Source organism: Prionailurus viverrinus, chromosome A3 (assembly GCF_022837055.1).
Source record: "Prionailurus viverrinus isolate Anna chromosome A3, UM_Priviv_1.0, whole genome shotgun sequence".
NCBI lineage: Eukaryota > Metazoa > Chordata > Mammalia > Carnivora > Felidae > Prionailurus > Prionailurus viverrinus.
In genome coordinates this window covers 58,102,843-58,122,585 of record NC_062563.1, presented here as the reverse complement: position 1 = coordinate 58,122,585, position 19,743 = coordinate 58,102,843, and the positions used below count along the sequence as shown (strand labels likewise).

General features: G+C 41.3%; 1 protein-coding gene across 7 annotated transcripts in view; it reads left to right on the top strand.

Annotated features, from left to right (window-relative positions):
* Positions 1-19,743, top strand: part of IL1RL1 (interleukin 1 receptor like 1) — a 59,315-nt gene that overhangs the window by 29,836 nt on the left and 9,736 nt on the right. For 2 of the 7 annotated variants that reach the window (XM_047852547.1, XM_047852542.1), the window contains exons 1-8: positions 7,984-9,996; positions 11,045-11,254; positions 11,785-11,995; positions 13,028-13,202; positions 13,318-13,480; positions 16,270-16,341; positions 17,752-17,893; positions 17,987-18,132. In XM_047852547.1, the coding sequence (XP_047708503.1) occupies positions 11,194-11,254; positions 11,785-11,995; positions 13,028-13,202; positions 13,318-13,480; positions 16,270-16,341; positions 17,752-17,893; positions 17,987-18,132 (970 nt within the window). In that variant the 5' untranslated portion in view covers positions 7,984-9,996; positions 11,045-11,193. Of the gene's footprint in view, positions 1-7,983; positions 9,997-11,044; positions 11,255-11,784; positions 11,996-13,027; positions 13,203-13,317; positions 13,481-16,269; positions 16,342-17,751; positions 17,894-17,986; positions 18,256-19,743 lie in introns of those variants that run through there. The other 5 variants (XM_047852546.1, XM_047852545.1, XM_047852544.1 and 2 more) reach the window with 4 other exon arrangements.

Below are 19,743 nucleotides of genomic sequence, written 5' to 3'. Positions count from 1 at the left end.
GGCGGGGGGGGGGGGGGGTGGATATGAAGGAGCAGCCAGTGAGGGACCTGCAGGAAAATGAAGGAGAAGTTGCTTGCCTGTGACAGAGACTCCTTCAAGGGAAGGTCAAGACTGAGGATTGACACTGGCTTTAGCAAGGACATGGGGGTAATCAGAGACAATGACAATAGCAGAATGCCGTCACAATCTTACCTATTTATTAACAAGTTGAAATTTAAAGAAACAAGTAAGGCCGTGTTCCCAGAGTGGATTCAGATTCTATCAAGTCATTTACAAAACAATCAAGTGAACAAACCAAACAAGAAAAAGAAAGAAGAGACCAAGGGTTTGAAGTTAAAAACTTATTTTAACTTATGCTGAAGTCTCAACCCTTCTCCAGTACTTTGCAGAGAGAGTAAAATTTGTCTTTTAGGGAAATTTTATGGTGAAACTAAGAAGTTGTTCTTTTGTGCCCTCATGGCCTGTCCACTTTCCCTCTTGAGGATCTCATTTATTAGTCTCACGGACTTCATTTCATCTACACTCTGACATCTCCCGAATTTGTATTCTTAGCCTGAATGTGTTTCCTGAACTTCAGAAGCAAGTACCCCACCGTTGACTAGACATCCCCAGTTGTATGTCTAATAAATATGTCAAGCTGATTATGCCTCACACGGAGCTGATCTTACTCCCAAACCTGTTCCACTTGCGGTCTCCCCATCTCAGCGAATAGCAACCCCTTTGTCCATCTGCTCAGGCCAAACCTTGGCGTCACTTTGGCTCCTCTCTTTCTCTCACATCCCAGAGCCTATCCATCAAGAAATCCTGTCAGCAATACGTCAACATGTATCCAGACTCCAACCTTGTCTCACGGCCTACCCTCCCATCTCCCTCTCTCCTGGATGACCACATAGCCTCCTGACTTGTTCTTCTTCTCCATCCCTGGTCCTCCTTAAGGGCATTTCCTCAACACCCAGGTCATTCCTTGGCTTGAAATCCTCTAATGGTTTCCATTATCCTACAGAGTAAAAATCAAAGTGCTTACGGTGACTCACGGAGCCTTGCAGCATTTTGTCACCAGACCTCTCTGACCTCAGCTCCTATTTTTCTGCCATTTCTAGCTTGGCTCAAGCCACGTGGCTCCCTGCTGCTCCTCAGACACACCAGGCCTGCTCAGCCTCAGGGCCTCCGCACTGCCTGCCCTTCTGCCTGGGCTCTGCTTCGGCTGTTTATCAAATGTGCCCTTCCTGGTTGGCCTTCCCGGGACCACCCCCACCCTACCACCTGCAACTGCATTTCTCCAACTCTCTTTCCCTCCCTCCTCTGCTTTTTTTTTCTGCCTTATTGTAACACCACCTAAAATGTTTTATAAATATTCTTTACCTATTTGTGTTGTTTACGGTCTGTCTTCTCTGCTAGGATGTGAATTCCACGTGGGCAGGTCTTTTTGTCTGTCTTTATTCTGTTTGGTGCATTGCTACACCCCCAGTATCTGAAGCAGTGATCGACACCTAAGAGGCACACTAGAGGTCTGGGTTCAGGATTTTGCTCTTAAAAGCTCTGTTGACGCAGAATAGGTGTGCACAACCATGGTAATTACTAAAACACTGAAATCTTTCCTTATTGGTGAAACCTCAGCTCCCCCACCCCAAACCCTCCACTGTGCTCCCCTGTGACCTCCTCATAATCCAGAAACCACAGGATTAAGCCCAGCTCCTTTGCAGTGGCCGGTGTCCTTGTAACCGGTCAGTGCCTACATGATGCTACTTTCATCAAATATTTCAAGCATCACCTTCACTCACACCCAAGAAACTACACAGAAGCCTACCTAGCTGGTTGCTTGTAACCTTAGCCAGAAAATTTCTGAAATGAATTCAGAGAGGAAACTTATCTGGGTTTTTTTGGAAAAAGACCACAGAACTTGCTCTGGATGATTCATTCTTGGAATCATTCTCAAAGAAAAAACCAAACCAAAACAAAACAAAAACAAAAAGAAAACATAACCGATTTTCTCTAGAGATCATTTATTATGGGAGGTTTGATGACTAAATATGGGTAAGACCTCCAGAGGCGATTTCTCATGGTATACTGGAAATGAATCTGGGTCTCTTGATTTCAGCACAGTGCTTCTCCTATTACATACTTGGGAGACTATGACTTCATTTTGTCTTAAAATACTGGGAAATAACTAACACTCAATTAAAACCATAGATCTCAAACATTGAATAAGATTTGATGGTAATATTCACTGATGTAATCACCATCCCAAACACCACCGGAAGCATTTCTTCTTCTCAGAAGTTTCCTCCACACTTTTTACCCACCAATTTCTCACAATCTCAAACACATGCTTCATGATTCCTAGTCTAAGTTAATTAGCCTGCCATTGGGCTTCGTAGACGCATAATATGCAATATGTACTCTTCCATGTTTAGTTTCTTCTGCTTGGTGTAATTTGGGGGGGGGGGCAGGGCTTTAAACTTCCTGAACATGATCTTTTTGAGATTCATCATGGTATTGTACCAATAATTCTCTTCTTTCTCATTACCTTTTCTTTATCCATTCTTCTGGTTGGTAGACATTTGAATCGTCTTGTTTTTGGTACATGAATATGGCGTCCATAAACACTCTTTTGTAAGTGTTTTGTGGACACGTGCTTTTAATTCTCTTGGGACAATACTAAGAGTGGAATTGCTAAGTCACAGAGTAGATGTTCCTTAATTTTATGCTTTGTTTGTCAACTCATTGAGATATAAATGTACGTGCAATAAAAAGAATACATTTTAAGTGTAAAGTTCAGTTAGCTTTGACAGATGTATACCTTATGAGATCATCATCAGTTCAGATATCATCCCATAAATTTCTGTTATTCTGCTTTACAGTTAATTGGCCCCCGCATCTCCCATCCCAGGTAATCACTAATTAACCTTTGCCACTTTAGAGCATTATAGAAATGAAATCATAGAGTGCGTACTCATTTACTCCTGGCTTTTTCATTCAGCCTAATGTTTCTTAAATCCACTCATAGTGTTCTTTCTTTCTTTTTTTTTTATTGCTGAGTAGCTTTCTATCATGAGTGTAAAATAGTGTCTCCATTCACGTGTTACTGGTCATTGCGATTCTATGAACATCTGTGTATAAGTTTTTGTGGCCATAGGTTTTTATTTCCTTTGGGTAAATCCTTAGGAGATGAATTTCTGGGTCATATGGTAAGCAGTTACCAGAAGCTTCCAAACTATCTTCCGAAGCCATTTATCATTTGACACTCCCACCAGTGATATATGGGAGTTCTGGTTGCACCATATCCTTGCCAACACTTGAAATCCTCAGTCTTTGCAATGTCATGAGATGGATTATCATTGTAGCTTCAATTATTTAGTTTTCTCTTTTTTTAATGTGTGTTTTGGCCATCAGTGTATTTTGTGAAATCTCAATTTGAGTCTCTTTCTCACTCATTTTTTAATTGGGCTATTTTGTCGCCTTTATAAATGATAGATACAAGCCCTCCATCAGCCATATAAGTTGTATCTTGTCTGCATGTGGCTTGGTCTATTCAAATTATAATGATGTCCTTCGAAGAACAGGGGCTCTTATTTTGGTACATTCTGTTATTTATTCTTCTTTCATGATTAGTGATTTTTGTATCTAGTCTAAGAAATATTTGTCCTACTCCAATAGGAAAATTATGAAGATTTTCGACTATGCAATTTCCACAAATATGATTGATTGTGATTTTATTTTTATGTATATTGTGAGGTAAAGATCTTCCATCCATACAGATAGCCAGTTTTTCCATCATCGTCTGTTGAAAACCATGCTTTCCTATAGATTTATGTTGGTGCTTTTATCAAAAATCAATTTCTAGGGGCGCCTGGGTGGTGCAGTCGGTTAAGTGTCTGACTTCAGCCAGGTCACGATCTTGCGGTCCGTGAGTTCGAGCCCCGCGTTGGGCTCTGGGCTGATGGCTCAGAGCCTGGAGTCTGTTTCCGATTCTGTGTCTCCCTCTCTCTCTGCCCCTCCCCCATTCATGCTCTGTCTCTCTCTGTCCCCCCAAAAATAAATAAACGTTGAAAAAAAATTAAGAAAAATCAATTTCTATATGTTTAAGTCTATTTCTGGACTCCTTTTTTTCTGATCCTTTGATCTATATGTCCATCTTTATGCCATTACAACACTGTTTCCTTACAGCTTTATATGAAGTCTTAAAGTCAGGTTATATAAGTTCTCCAACTTATGCCTGCTGGCTAGTTTTCATATGGTCGGCACCTCTGTTTCTCTCTCCTGTGTGTCCTCAGCCCACAGAGTTCCTTCTGGCTTACAAGATGCTCACTCTCTTCTTGCCCCAGGAGTTCTTATGGGATAGTCCAAGAGTGACTGAGGCCTCACCTTACTGTGAGATAAAATAGAAAAGCCAGAGTTTCAAGGAAGAGATGTAAAAATATGGCAGAAAGGACATTGCTCCTATTCAGATTTGTATACACACCTCTCCTTTCCAGACAAACATTTTCAAGTATCTACTTGGCGCTGGGTGCTATGCCAGGCATGTGAGCTATGTCAGTGGGAAAAACTCACAAAAAATCTCTCCGTTTCTGGAGCTCGTATCCTAGTGGTGGGAAACAGAATACAAACAGGGAACACAATTCATAGGTAGAAAATTAAATGTTGACGGGTGCCCTAGTAAAACGGCCAGAGCTGGGTGAGAAAATAGGGAATACGTGTGTGTGTGTGTGGGGGGTGGGGGGTGTGAATATCGCAATTTAAAATTGATTGATCAGATATTCAAATGAATGCTTTGACACCAATGTCCAGAACTGCACCATTCACGATAGTCAAAGGCAGAAGCAACCCAAATGTCCATGAATGCATAGCTGGATAAACAAATTGTGGGATATTCACACAATGGAACATCACTCAACCACTAAAAGGAACATAGTACCGACATGTGCTTCAACGTAGATGAACCTTGAATACACTATGCTACATGAGAGAAGCCAGACATCAAAGGTACTTACTTGATGATTCCATTTATATGGAATATCCAGAAGGGGGAAATCCAGAGAGGCAGAAAACAAACTGGTGGTTGCTAGAAGCCTGAGAAGGAGTAATTACTAATGGGAGTGAGAGTTTGTCTGGAGTGATGAAAATATTTGGGAACTAGACAGAGGTGGTGGTTCACAGCATCACGAATACACTAAATGCTACTGAATTGTCATTTTAGACCGATTAATTTTATGTAACGTGAATTTAAGCTCAATTAAAAAAAAAAGCTATTCAGAAGCAAAGAAAAAGAGAACACTGAGTAGTCAGGGTAAGGCTTTTCGAGAAGTTACCAGAGGAGCACTGACTTGGAGAAGATGAGCAAGTTAGCCTGGTGGGTAACTGGAGGACACAGGGTTGGAAAGGAGGAACTGGGGAGGTGATAGGTGGCCCCAGGTTGTGTGGGACCTTAGAGCTGCTGCGAGGGCATCAGCTCTTCCTTTGGGTGGGGAAGGACTAGATGATCTGCCTTGGGTTTTAACAGAATCTCTGGACCCCTATATTAGGAACAGTCTGAAGAGGGGCACCAGTGGGAGTAGGGGGAACTGACAGAAGCCATCATTAAAGCCCAGGCACGAGGTGGTGGTGGCTAGGGAGAGGGAGGTGGCTAGGGAGATGAGGGGAGGTGCTGGCAGGTAGGATGTGTTTGAAAGTGAGACCCAGAGGGTGTCCTGGTGGATTGCAGGCCAAATGTGTGAGGAAAAGAAGAGTTAATTACACAGGGTGAGTTCTGGCTTGAGCAACTGGAGAGACGGAGTTGCCATCACTGAGGTGAAGAAGACTGAGGGAGAAAGTGCTTTTCTTAGGGGCGAGGCAGGGAAGGAGCACTGAGAGCTCTTAGAGTTTGAAGTGTGGCGAAGAAGAATCTGCCCAAGGTGCCACGGTGGACGGTGTGCCCCCCAGAACCTTCTCCCAAGACCCAGGCCAGGCTACCCACCGCCACACAGGGTCTGCCTCTGTTGGTTGTAGGCCCTACAAACACCCCATTGGGAGAATGGGAGGAACGTGGCATCCTAAATCTCTCGAATAAAATGGGGGGAAGATTTCCTCTTTGCTTATTCCTGTGAGAATTACTGAGAACCTGACCCACTTGGATTCACATGCGTGTAACATGACAAAAATGTCCTGGCTTTTGACATGGTTTACAGTAAGACCATGGCCATTTCTGGAGTGTGAGACATACATCTTGATCTAATTATGACACCGGGCAAGACAAATGGAGAAGTCTTGCAAGCTATCTCTTAAGCTAGGCAGTATTTGAGTGCCACGGTCCAAATGCAAGTTGCTAGCTGTTACTCTGGAAATAAAGGTTTTTCTGGGCTTTGTTCATTTTTTATCAGAAATGTCAGAGAATTAGATTAGAAATAGGGACACGTGAGATTTCAAAACTATAACCCCAAATCAGATGAAAATTATGGCTAAACTAAAAAATCAGAAAGCAGTTATGGCCAATTTGGGTTAGATTAATTTTTAAAAATGGAGAGTAGTTCTGAGAAATCTTAAGAGGAAGAGGGTATCCACTACAGAAACAAGAAGACATTGAAAGATTTCTCCTTAACTTGGGGCGCCTGGGTGGCTGTCGGTTGAGCATCCGACTTCGGCTCACGTCATGATCTCACAGTTTATGAGTTTGAGCCCGGCATCGGGCTCTGTGCTGACAGCGTGGAGCCTGGGGCCCACTTCGAGTTCTGTGTCTCCCTTTCTCTCTGCCCCTCCCCTGTCATGCTGTCTCTCTCTCTCTCAAAAACAAATAATCACTAAAAAATAATAATAAAAAGAAAAGTTTCTTCTTAACTTGACAGAAACTTATGGGTGCCCCAAATTCTGGTTTTTAGAAGTCTTTGCCTTTCACATTTTGTCTTACTAAGTTGCTATGAAATACTATACTTTTATGTTGGATGGGGTCTTGGTGGTCAGAAGCCAAAGTGGCTTACTGATTTATAAAGAAGAAACTTTCAGGAAATCAGACTAGGTTATTTTTGTTTAATAATCCAGTCATAATTATAAGAAAGAAAGCTTTACTGCTGTCTTCTTTCTCTTTTTTAGTTGACATTGAATAAAAAAAGAAAAAAAAACCCCTTGGCTTTGAGGTTCAACAAATTTGGTTTTAACCCTAGCCACAAGTGGATGAGCTTGGTCTAATGATTTAACCAGTCTCAGCCATGGGTTTTATTTTAATCTGTAAAATTGGAAGGGCATTGATGATAAGTGGCATGCTGTACTGTACTTTAGATGAAAGGACTTAATTTTTTTTAATTTCTAAAAAAAATTTTAATGTTTATTTATTTTTGAGAGACAGCGAGACAGAGTGTGAGCAGAGGAGGGACAGAGAGAGACAGAAGGAGACACAGAATCTGAAGCAGGCTCCAGGCTCTGAGCTGTCAGCACCGAGCCCGATGCGGGGCTTGAGCTCATGAGCTGTGAGATCATGACCTGAACCAAAGGTGGACACTTAACCTACTGAGCCACCCCGGTGCCCCAGGACTTTACTGTTGAATGGATTAGTTGATTATCTTACAATAGTCGTTAGATTTTTACTAAATGCTTCTGTAAGTTTTCACGACTGTATTAAAATTCTAATTGAAACCTTTTTTTTTTTTTAGGTTTATTTATTTTGAGGAAGAGACAGTGGGAGGGGCAGAGAGAGAGGGAGAGAGAGAATCCCAGGTCGGCTCCATGCTGCCAACGCAGCCCTGAGGTGGGGCTCAAACTCACAAACTGCAAGATCATGACCTGAGCTGAAACCAAGAGTTGGATGCTTAACTGACTGAGCCACCAGGAGCCCCTAAACCTTATTTTGAACTAAGAAATCTTTTTAAATTTTTTTTTAATGTTTATTTATTTTTGAGAGACAGAGAGAACGAGAGTGAGAGAATACAAGCAGGGGAGGGACAGAGAGAGAGAGAGGGAGACGCAGAATCTAAAGCAGGTTCCAGGCTCTGAGCTGTCAGCGCAAAGCCCGATGTGGGGCTCGAACTCACCAACCGTGAGGTCATGACCTGAGCTGAAGTTGGACGCTCAACTGACTGAGCCACCCAGGTGCCCCTGAACTAAGAAATCTTATTTGAAACTAGGAAACCAATGCAAATGTGGTCTGGTCTCATGAAAAACGCCTACAGTTAATAAAATTTTTTGAATCATATATTAGTATGCAAAATAAAAGCTCATATTCATGTATAAGAACTTTCAAGTTCATGCTATTTTATGTACCAAAATGCTATCTGGAGTTTAACCACACCCTGGGCACTGTTCCAAGCCCACTTGCTCCTGATTCTGTGGTGTCAGTATGAAACTCATACGATCTTGATAATAAGAGTCTGGACAACTAAAAGGAGGGTAGAGATAAGCAGACCCAATTCCCCGAATTTACGTGAAACATCTCAGGGTAAATCTCCCAGCCGTGACAGGACTTTGCATTTCTTCCTCTCGGAGCACGTGGCCAATGTCCAAACTATGACTGTATCCCCAAGCAGGTAGGCAAGCCTGTGCAAGAGCTTTGCCAGCCACAGTGTGGGGTAAAGAAAACCTACTAGAACTCTTTGTTAGCAACACCTCCTCATCTTGCTCACCCACTGGCAGTGTGACCTAGTGGTTAGGTGTCTTTAAGGCCCACCTGCTTGGGTTCTGTTTCTTAGCAGCATGTGACTTGGCCAAGTTGCTTAACTCTTCTGTGCCTCGGTGTCCTTATCTGTAAATCAGGAATAGTAATAATAATAGCACCTGCCTTCTTGGGTGTTGTGACAGTGAAGGAGTTAACAAATGTTAAGTCACTTAGAACGGTATCTTGGCATAGAGCGAGTTCTAGAGAGAGCTCAACTATTGTTATGTTATGACACCGGTCTGCAGTTAATCCCTGAATGCTTCTGGGATGTGGTCGGTTTTAAAAGTGAGTTGAATTTACTCATAATAGAGCATTTCAGCTGCGTGTAGCTGAAATCTAATTTTGCAATTAACATTTGTTTTACATGGAGCCCAAGGGTTGAAGGTTATGGTCTTCTTTATCAGGCCCCTTGAGGAGCCTTCTTACTCATAATTTATCTCTATGTCCCTGAACTCCTTAGAAAAACTTCCCTTTTCCATCCAAACTGAGATCCTTAGAGGGACTTACATGTGAGGAGCCCAGAAGCTGGAATCTGTTTTTGGATGAGTCTGGACCATAAGCAGAGCATTTACAAACCTCCATAAAGTCTGGCTTCTCATTGCTTCCCCTCATTTGCTTTTGGAACTCTCTGCACCAAAGCTCTCCAAACTGGATGAGCATGCTTAGCTAATGTCTGCCAAATGAAGTGTCAAGGGATATTGGGAAAGGCAGACTTAAGGCCCCAAGATTTCAAGATCATTTAGAATCAACTGAGTAGTCCCAGGGCAACAGAAGCACGTGGGTGACTCAGTCCGTTAAGCCTCTGACTCTTGATTTCTGCTCACGTCCTGATCCCAAGGTTCATGATCTGGAGCCCCAGATCCGGCTTTGCCCTGACATCATGGAGTCTGCTTGGGATTCTCTGTCTCTGTCTCTGTCTCTGTCTCTGTCTCTGTCTCTCTGCCCCTTCCCTGCTCAAGCGCACGTGGTCTCTCTCTCAAAATAAATAAATTGGTTAAAAATATTATTAAGGCAATTAAAGACAAGCATTACTTAGCTTGAGAAACTGATGCCAAACCAAGGGGAGATGATAGGATTACTTCCTCTAAAGGGATTACTCAATGTTGTCATTATGTTTAAATATTTATGTAACAAGGACAAACATTCTTGGTACATGATGCACCAGTATTTTTGAACAAGTCATGGATTTTGGCTAAAAAATCACATTTCATCGTGGGTGGAGTGAGGAATGGTAGGATGTCTTTGGCTGCTTCCCCTTCAAAATAAAAGAGAGAATTCATGCACCTGAGGACTCTTCAAGGAAGGAGCCAGAAGAGGTGGAAGCTGTTCTTAGCTCAGTCATTGACTTGGAGTCCCTTCCCTTCTGTCCTTCACTTTGGGTAAGCATCAATTACTTATCTAAAGTTTACAATAACAACTTTTCTATACACATAATAAGAAAAGATTGATGTTTACAGGAAATGTGCTTCCTTGAAGTATTGTATTAAGGGCTGTTGTGTCAGTTGATCTGTTGGTCAGCTTTTCCATTAGTTCAATTCCCTTCCCTGACTTTTTAAGAAAAAAACCACCTATTAAATGATTCCCTTGCTGGAAAGAAAAAAGAAAAGTATGTAATTATTTTGCACAGACCTTTGACTGTTCTTGAAATAACTTTGGTGAAGCTTGGGGACAAACTGAGGCAGGGGTGCATTTTTGAGGGTTTGGTGTAGACCTTAGGGCAATTACTTGATTAATGTTTTCCCTGTCACTTTCCTATAATTTTAACTGCTTTGTGATGACTCTTTGCATGTGTGCCTACAAGTGGGTCATGCCTGTGTGCAGGCAGGCCCCAGCCTGGGTGGAAATGTGTGGTTTTGTGTTACCACTTATAGTATTGTATTTTCTAGGGTCTGTGGAATTTTATAGTTTTTATTTGTTTCAAAAATGGAAACTAGGGGCGCCTGGGTGGCGCAGTCGGTTAAGCGTCCGACTTCAGCCAGGTCACGATCTCGCGGTCCGTGAGTTCGAGCCCCGCGTCAGGCTCTGGGCTGATGGCTCAGAGCCTGGAGCCTGTTTCCGATTCTGTGTCTCCCTCTCTCTCTGCCCCTCCCCCATTCATGCTCTGTCTCGCTCTGTCCCAAAAATAAATAAAAAAACGTTGAAAAAAAATTAAAAAAAAAAATGGAAACTAGTTTTCTTTCCTCCTAATTCAGCTTCTTCCAGTACATTCTCATGATACTATGAAACAGCGTGACCCGTGTAAGGCCCACATTACCCTAAGGTTCAGTAGGAATAAGTGCAGTGTTTCATGCCTGAAACCCTGCTGTGATACATATTTATATCTAATAAATAGCTGTTGATTGATTAACTCACCTGGGGGGGTATTGAAATAGCAAAAATCTTGGCAATAAATACTTTGCTTGTGATTTTGTATGATTTATGTTTCAGTTGAGACAGTGAAACCGCTTTGCAGCTATAAATTTCAGGGGCCACCGTCTACCTCCTAAGACAGACCTTTACCATCACATGTCACGGATTCGCCTTGAATAATCTCAACAGTTAGTTACCAACACTTGCTCTGGATTGAAGAACTGACAATGCGACTTTGGGCCTTGGCACTTTCAACAATTCTGGTACATTCCACAGCAGCCAAGTTTAGTAAGTATTGCTCTTCAGTGAAAATTGTTAAAATTTTAAATTAAGTAATCCCCAAAACATTTGCCTTGTTTCACACCGCTTGTTCCTGGTTGCTCCAGTTGAATCGGAACCTGGAAAACTCGTTTATGCTCCTCGATCATTCTTTATTGCAAATCTAATGGGACAAATTCTTCAGAATACAGCATGCTTTTAGTTTTACGTATTTAAATACATCGAACTTTAACATGCTGCCTGCACGCGGCAGGTGCTGCAAGCATTTGCTGTCCCGCCGTAGGCTTTGTAGACGTAGATGTGGCTGCTTCTCCCCGGGGACCAGTGTGAGGGGGTTGAGCTCCAAGTTAATTCATTCGTCTGTGCTACCCATTAAAACCTTTCATAAAAGATCTTAATCATTTACTTGTTCTTTCTCAGTGAAAGTGTCACAAAGAATAGCCCACTTCTAAATTTCATCATAGAATATAGGAATTATAATGATTTAGATGATTATCACTTCAGGATCATATTGATGGTTTCTGTTTTGTTTTGGGCAGGCAAATCATCCTGGGGCCTGGAAAATGAGGCTTTAATCGTGAGATGTCCTAGGCAAGGACGATCTCGATACCCTGTGGATTGGTATTACTCAAAAACCAACAAATGTATCACTACCCAGAAAAGAAATCATGTACTTGCCTCAGGGGAACGTCTTAAGTTTCTCCCAGCCAAAGTCAACGATTCTGGAATTTATACTTGCATTATCAGAAGGTACCAGGCAGCCACCCATAATCTTTGGGCTTGCTCCCTTTTCTTTGATAGTTGATGGTCTGAGCTGTCCTCACTGTCCTTCCCTTTCTAGACCTTTCTGGAACAGTTGAATTTATAAAGCAATTTGAATAGAAGAGTCCTTCTAGGAACACCATTGGGTTGGGGTTTGGGTGATTATGAACTATATAGAGGCAGAATTGCAAGAATGAATTTGTAGCCCAATTAGGAAAAGACCTAGCTTGCCTAGTGACCAAGAGAACTGAGAGCAATCATTCACTTTGGTTGGAACAAACCAGAAAAAAGACCCAGTAATCTAGATGTTGAGCGTCAAAGAGGCCTATGGTGGGTGCCATAAGGCAGTTACTAGTCCCTTAAGCCTGAAAGGTAAGCTGAAAAGGGTTGTGTAAGATTGTGTGCCTGTAAATTACTTACCCTACATACATATTGTTAAATGTTTTGATCTTGGACCTGTGTTTGGTACATACAATATGTCAAATGAACTACATCGGAATGCAGGGTGTGTATGGTTGGCCACCTAGGTTCTGAGGTCAGACCAGTTTTCGTTTCAAATTCGTGTCCTGTCACTAGTTAGCTGTGTGATGCCAACAACTACTTCTCTGTCCGTCCCTCTGTTTCCTGATCTGTAGAATACACATGATAATATAGCACACTTCAAAGCATCTTATGAGAATAAATTGATATAGTGTTACCACCTTGAATGCTGCATAGTAAACTCTCAATAAACACTAACTATCTTTATAATATCCTGTTCTTGGCATGGCACCTGATAGAGTGTATAAAGAAATAGTGAGGGAAATATTCAGGGCTACCACAGAGGTTATGTTGGCTCTCAAATGCAACGCAAAAAGTATTTAAAATTCTAGACTTCAATACATACTTTTAAATAAGGAAAGAACCATTGTACCTCAATTGTTTGAAGAACAAAAGTAGTATTCAGCAAAAGTTAGAATGGGATGAGGTTATTTCATAATGCTGAGTAACTTTTTAAAATCGTTTGACTTATTTTGGTAGCCCTACCTTCAATAAGACTGGCTATGTGAACGTCACCATATATAAAAAACAGCCAAATTGCAATATTCCAGATCATCTGATGTATTCAACAACACTTGGATCAGAAACAAATTCCAAAATATATTGTCCTACGATTGACTTGTACAATTGGACGGCACCTATTGAGTGGTTTAAGGTAAAAGGAAATTTGGGGGAGATAGATAAAATTACACAGGATAGCTGCAAGTGAAGAGTTACTGAAAATGGAAGGGAGGTTTTTGTTTTATTTTGTTTTGTTTTTTTAATTTCAGGATTGTAAAGCTCTTCAAGGACCAAGGTATCACACACACAAGACATTTTTGCTGATTGACGGTGCAACTAGCAAGGACACAGGTGATTATACATGTAAATTTATACACAATGAAAATGGAGTCAATTATAGCGTGACAGCGACCAGATCATTCACAGTGAACGGTAAGCTACTGAATTTAACAAAATTGATTATTTAAAAAAATAATGTGGAGAAACTGTGCCCTTCTTGTTGATTTTCCTGTACTAAAGACCCCCTTATCTGCAGGGGTAATTCCAAAGCCCCCAGTGGATGCCTGAAACTAGGGATCGTACTGAAGAACCTCGTATATACTATGTTTTTTCTCACACATACATACATACCTGTGATATGGTTTAATTTGTAAATCAGATGTGGCAAGAGATTAGCAACAATAAGTGGTCATAAAATAGAGCCATTACAATGATATACTGTAATAAAAGTTACCATAAATCTTGTCAAACTCAGCATATGATTTTTTTGTCTTTCCTTGTGAAGTTGAGAATTTTCACCTTTTCACTTAAAGGAAGTGCTTAATGCTTCTCTTTGACTTTTCTGAATTGCCACCATCATCGCTCTTGTGCTTCGGGGGTATTATTAAGTAATATAAAGCCAACTTGAACACAAGCAGTGTCATACCATGACAGCCAATCTCATAACCACGACAGCTACTAAGTGACTAATGGGCATGTGGCAGATATCATGTGGATCTGCTGGAAAAGGGACAATTCACTTCCTGGGTGGGACAGAGTGGGGCATTGTGAGATTTTCTCGTGATACTCAGCACAGTGAGCAAGCTAAAATTTATGCGTTGTTTATTTCTGGAATTTTCAATTTAAACCTTTTGGACAGAGGTGGACCATGGGTAACTGAAACCCTGAAAAGTGAACCCGGGGATACGGGGGAGCTACTATGCTTCATGGTCCCTAAGATGCCCTCCAGCTTCATGTTATCTTGCACATTCTCTACAATAGCACAAAGAGCTTTTCTAAATGCACGATCAAGATTTAAGAAATTTTAGGGGGAGATTATGTTACTAATCTAAAGCCAGACTGGTTCTCTCCTCTATGACTTCACTTTTCGAAAACAGCATGATCTGCATGCCAACTTAATAAACATTTTTGGTATGATAATACAAGTATTTGGAGAGCAAGATTAATTCTTCTTCTCCCAGTTTGTTGTCAGAGGCTCTGTAAATAGAAAAAAAATCTGTTTAATCTCTAATATAACTAACTAGATTAGAAGTGTAGAAGTGCTACAAAGGACTATAGAGATACTGCTGGGTGGTTTTTAATTGTCAACCTAAAATTGTTAGGAGGCAGTGAGTAAGCAAGAGTGTTTATCCGGGATCAAAGAATTGTAAATTTGAGGTACTCAGATTTGGGTAGAACCCACATAGTGTCCCACTAGGGAACAAAAGTCAGGGTTTTTTAAAAAAATAATGTTTATTTATTTTTGAAAGAGAGAGAGGCAGGATGCGAGCTGGGGAGGGGCAGAGAGAGAGGGAGAATCCGAAGGAGGCTCCAGGTTCTGAGCTGTCAGCACAGAGCCTGATATGGGGCTCGAACTCACGAACCGTGAGATCATGACCTTGAGCTTACCCCACTGAGCCACTCAGGTGCCCCATAAAGTCAGGGGTTTTTAAAGCAAAGAGGGAATGCCTGTTATACATTGTTTACAAAGAATTTTGATGCATGTTGGCAGCAGAAGGCTGATCTTCACTGAATATCATTGGTTCCTAAGGCTATCACACAAGCAAAGTCTTTTATTGTACCAACTTGCAGATGTTTGGGCTTCCTCTTGGAATATTTGTGGTTTAGTCAGGTTACACGTTCATGATTCCACCAGTGAGGACATGGGCCCGTCTCCTTAATGGCCTCCTGGCTCCATTTCAAAACCCCTTGACATAAGTGATGCCATTCCATTTCACATAATCCTGGTTTGCAATTCGTCCAACATTATCAATGACCTCAAGTAGCTAATTTGATCCTAAAAGCTGGTTTTCAAATGTTTAAGTCTATAAAAGTCTATTCAGAGGAAATCCCTCACAGTCAAGCATGTCAAATCTATAAGGAATCATGGTCTCTTTAGCATCACTTGATCTACAGATATAGGATGAAGTAGCACCAGTCAGTGTGGAAGCTTTCTCAGTGGAAAGCAATCGTGAAGACAAGGTCTGGAGGTTTTTGATGCTCTATCATATAAAATAAGCACCATCAGACCACATTGTTATTAGTGTCTCTCACTATTAAACACCAGATCATGGGGGTCCTTAATCACACTATCCTGAAATAAATGAGAATCAAGGAACGTCAGAAAGTAGCAGTATTTCAGAAGACTCCCCTTCCCTGACTCGAGGCATCAGTGCCACAGAAGTTAGAATTTCCTTACAGAATGGACCACAGTGGTGGAAATCTCTGAGCAGAAGTGTGGATTTACATGTTTATCTTTTTCATAGGCCTTTTTTTTTCATTCAACAAGCATTTATTCAGTACCTTATATATGCTAGCATTTCATGCAACTTTTGAAAGCTTCTTTCCTGTAATGTTGTGCTTCTTCTGTAGAATTGTAGTTTTCTAGCAATTGCCAACCCATGTAATTAATTTAACGTGTTAGATTAATTAATTAATATTTGTTTTAATGATATAAAAGAGAATAGGAAATATAAAAGAGTATCATAAGTCATAAGAGAAAGTATTACTTGAATGTTTTCTTTTTCATTTGTGTGTGTGTGTGTGTGTGTGTGCCTGTGTCTGTGTATCTCTGTGTGTCTGTGTGTGTGTGTGTGTGTGTGTATTTGTTGCCATGGGTCATTGTCAGAAAAATTTGAAAAACATTGCTATGATATAAGATAGTAATATGAAAACACAAGCTTTATACTGATGACCACCCAATGCTATCCTAATATTTATATTTTCTTTGTCTTTGATTTAAGATGAGGAAGGCTTTTCTTTGTTTCCAGTAATTATAGCCCCTCCACAAAATGAAATAAAAGAAGTGGAAATTGGTAAGAAAACTTGAAGACTGCTGTAAATGTTACCTGTAGAATCCTTCTATATGACGCTTGGTCTGGATTCTCCAAGTATGGGTCATGCAGTTAACACCATGGATCTTGGGGATTAAATGAAATGTTACATGTAGAAACATCCACCGGGCACTTGTTAATATTAGGAATACCCAGCACTTACATTTGTACTGCAGTTCAGACTATCTTATTTCATTCTTACTTCTCTCTGGGAGGTAGATATTGTTTCCAATTTTTGCTTGTGGACACTTAGGCTCAGGTAGGATCAATGATGTGCCCAAGGTTATGGATAATGAGTGATAGAAGGATGAGAACCAAGGCTTTCTGACTCTGCCCATCTCTGGCTTCACTAGTTTCCCACTAGAAATTAGATATAACTCAAGTTCTTGGTCCATAAAACAAGTCCCTTCATGAACTAGTCTTCACCTACATTCTGGCCCATCTGAAGCTATTAACCCCACCTGCCTTGGAGTCCCCTCCACACTGACCACCTCACAGTTGTTACACCGATTGGCAGCATTTCCACATTCTTTCCTGCTTTTGTCCATGTTGTTCCTCCTTCTCATCTCTCAACACTGAGTTCAAATAGCATTCCCCATCCCGCCCTCCTTACTACCATGGGCACCACCAGAGCCTCCATCTAATGAGGTCCAAAGAAACCATTTCTGTGTGCAGCATAGCAGTCCAGAGAAGACTGGAACTCCTTCTTCTTCTGCATTTCCATGTCATTTGTCAACCTTTCTATAGAACAGTAGAATACCTTGTGTTTTAATCATCTGTGTCTACCCTTATCATCTTTTGAGACTCTCTGCGTCCCTCATCCCTCTTCAGATGCAGAATTCTTGAGTCCAGAACCAAGGGCTCAGTAAGGGATGCCTGAATGCCTGTCCCAAGCAGGAGGGCAGCCCTCACGCTTTCAGTTCTGGGCAGAGGAAGTCTCAAGTACAAGGAGTAGTAATGGAGAACACTCTTGAATGATTAAATGCTGGGATTGTAGCTGGGTCGAGCAAAATATAGTTTTACCAACAAGGTGACTTACAGAGAGATGAAGAGAATTTGGTAAAAGGAGGAAGGTTTGGAAGAAAGATGCTAAAAAGAAATTCCAATCTATAGTAAAAAGAAGCCCCACCTTATAATGTCTGATTGGTGAAACCAGAATTAGTCACCTTTTTAGTTTCCATGGAAGGTGAGAGGGGAGTGTGAGTGGAGGGAGCTTCCTCCAAACTGTGAGCAAAGTGGGTGGAGGCAAGGACACAGAAGGACTAAGGATGAGGAAGGGGTATGGAATCAATTCCTGGCACACACCAGGCATTCAACGATTTTTTTCACGTTAAATGCAATACCACTGGCAGCACTGAATGTTATTGGTGAGTTTCTTCACTTCTCATCTAGGAAAACCAGCAAGCATACCCTGCTCCGCTTGCTTTGGGAAAGGCTCTCAGATCATGGCCGGCATCCTGTGGAAGGTGAATGGAAGCAAAGTTCAGAACTTTGGAGAACCAAGAATTCACGAGGACCGGGAGCAAAATCAAAGGTATTTTTATACTGAAGTTAAAACATCCCCTCCTCCTCCCACACAATTTGCAACTGCAAAGCAAGCATTAAAGGTAACAGGTTGCCTCCTTAGTTCCAGCAACGAGTTGACTTGTCTGAGCACCGTTTTAAAAATAGAGCGTGTGAGAGAAGAAGACTTATCTGTGGAGTATGACTGCCTGGCTCTGAATTTGCACGGTTGGACACAGCACACCATAAGACTAAAGCGGAGAAGTCCAAGTAAGGAGTGTTTCTGAGATTTTGGCCACCCAAGTTAGCTGTATCAACTGTAAGCTGAAATCACTTTCTTGGAGAACAATGTGTTGGCATGTGGTTCCGTGGGGAGTCTCTCAAGATGAAGAGGTCCGTCTCATAAATTGTGTTTTTCCTCTTAAGAACACTGACCATTTGTAGTCTGGTTTCCCTAGTTGCCTCTCTTCTGTTTTACTTCCCCCTTCCTCCTCTCCCTCCTGCCCCCCTCCTCTTCCCCCTCCTCTAACCTCCCTCCTCCTCTTCCTCCAACCTCCCTCCTCCTCCTCTCCCTCCTCCTCCTATCCTTACTTTCCTTCCTCCAGCCCCCTTCCTCTCCTTCTATCCCCCTCCCTCTCTTCCCTTCCTCCCCCTCTTCCTTTTCTCCCTCCTCCTTTTCCTCTCCTTCCTACTCCTCTCTGTTCTCTCCCTCCTCCCTCCCTCCCCTTCCCTTCTCCCCCTCCTCTTCCCCCACCCCTTACCTTCTCCTGTTGGTTCCTCTTTAACACCCAACTGCTTCCTTGGCCATCCTCCCGATTTCATCAGCTCTCTCTGTCTCACTGTATACGAAAGACAACGCACTAAGAGTAAACTGAACATGTTGTTTGTTGCATGACTTTTATGACGTTATCAACATGTTCTCTTCTATAATTTTTTTTTGTCACAAAGAAATTGTTAGTGAAGCTGGCAAAGTGGATAAAAAGGTAAAGTACTTAATTACTGTCCACTCCAGTAAGAAGATCTTAGATGTTACTTTTTAATAAGACATCACATGCCATCATTGTTAAATTTTATAAAATATTAAATTTGCTTATTTATTTATTTATTTATACTTGCAAAACCTAAAGTGTTTACTCTTTGGTCCTTTCCAGAAAAAGTGTGGGACCTCTGTGTTCTGTCCCTTTAAAAGAAATTATTTGTGTGCTAATACTATACTGTATCATTTAGCGTAGCTTTATAATCAACCCTGATTTTGGGTAGAGTGAGTCTTCCAATTTTGTTTTCATCAAGATCGTCTTGGCTATTCTTAGGCCTTTGTACTGCCATATAAATTCTATTCAGACATATTTTGATTATAAACATGTTTTTATTATAGTTACATAGAGGGTTTTATTGTTTGTTTTATAATTACTTAATGTATAGTAGAAGTCTTCCCATGATATTAAATGTTCGTCTACAATACAATTTTTAATGGCTTCTTAGTATTCAATTATACAGATAGACTATCATTTATCTCACCACACACACTGCTTGGCTACATGTCTTTCTTCTTCTGTCTTTTTAAAAATCCAATTTATCTATGTTTTTATTTTTTGAAGTTTATTTTTGAGAGAGAGAGAGTGTGTGGGTACAGGTGCATGAGCAGGGGAGGAGCAGAGAGAGAGAGAGGGAGGGGGGAGAGAATCCCAAGCAGACTCCAAACTGTCAGCAAGGAGCCCAATGTGGGGCTCAATCTCACAAATTGCGAGGTCATGACCTGACCTGAGCTGAAATCAAGACTCAGATGCTTAACCAACTGAGCTACCTGGGCACCCCCAAAATTTAATTTATTTAAACTAAAAAAAAAAAAAAAGGAAGAAGAAGAAGAGGAAAGAAACCAAA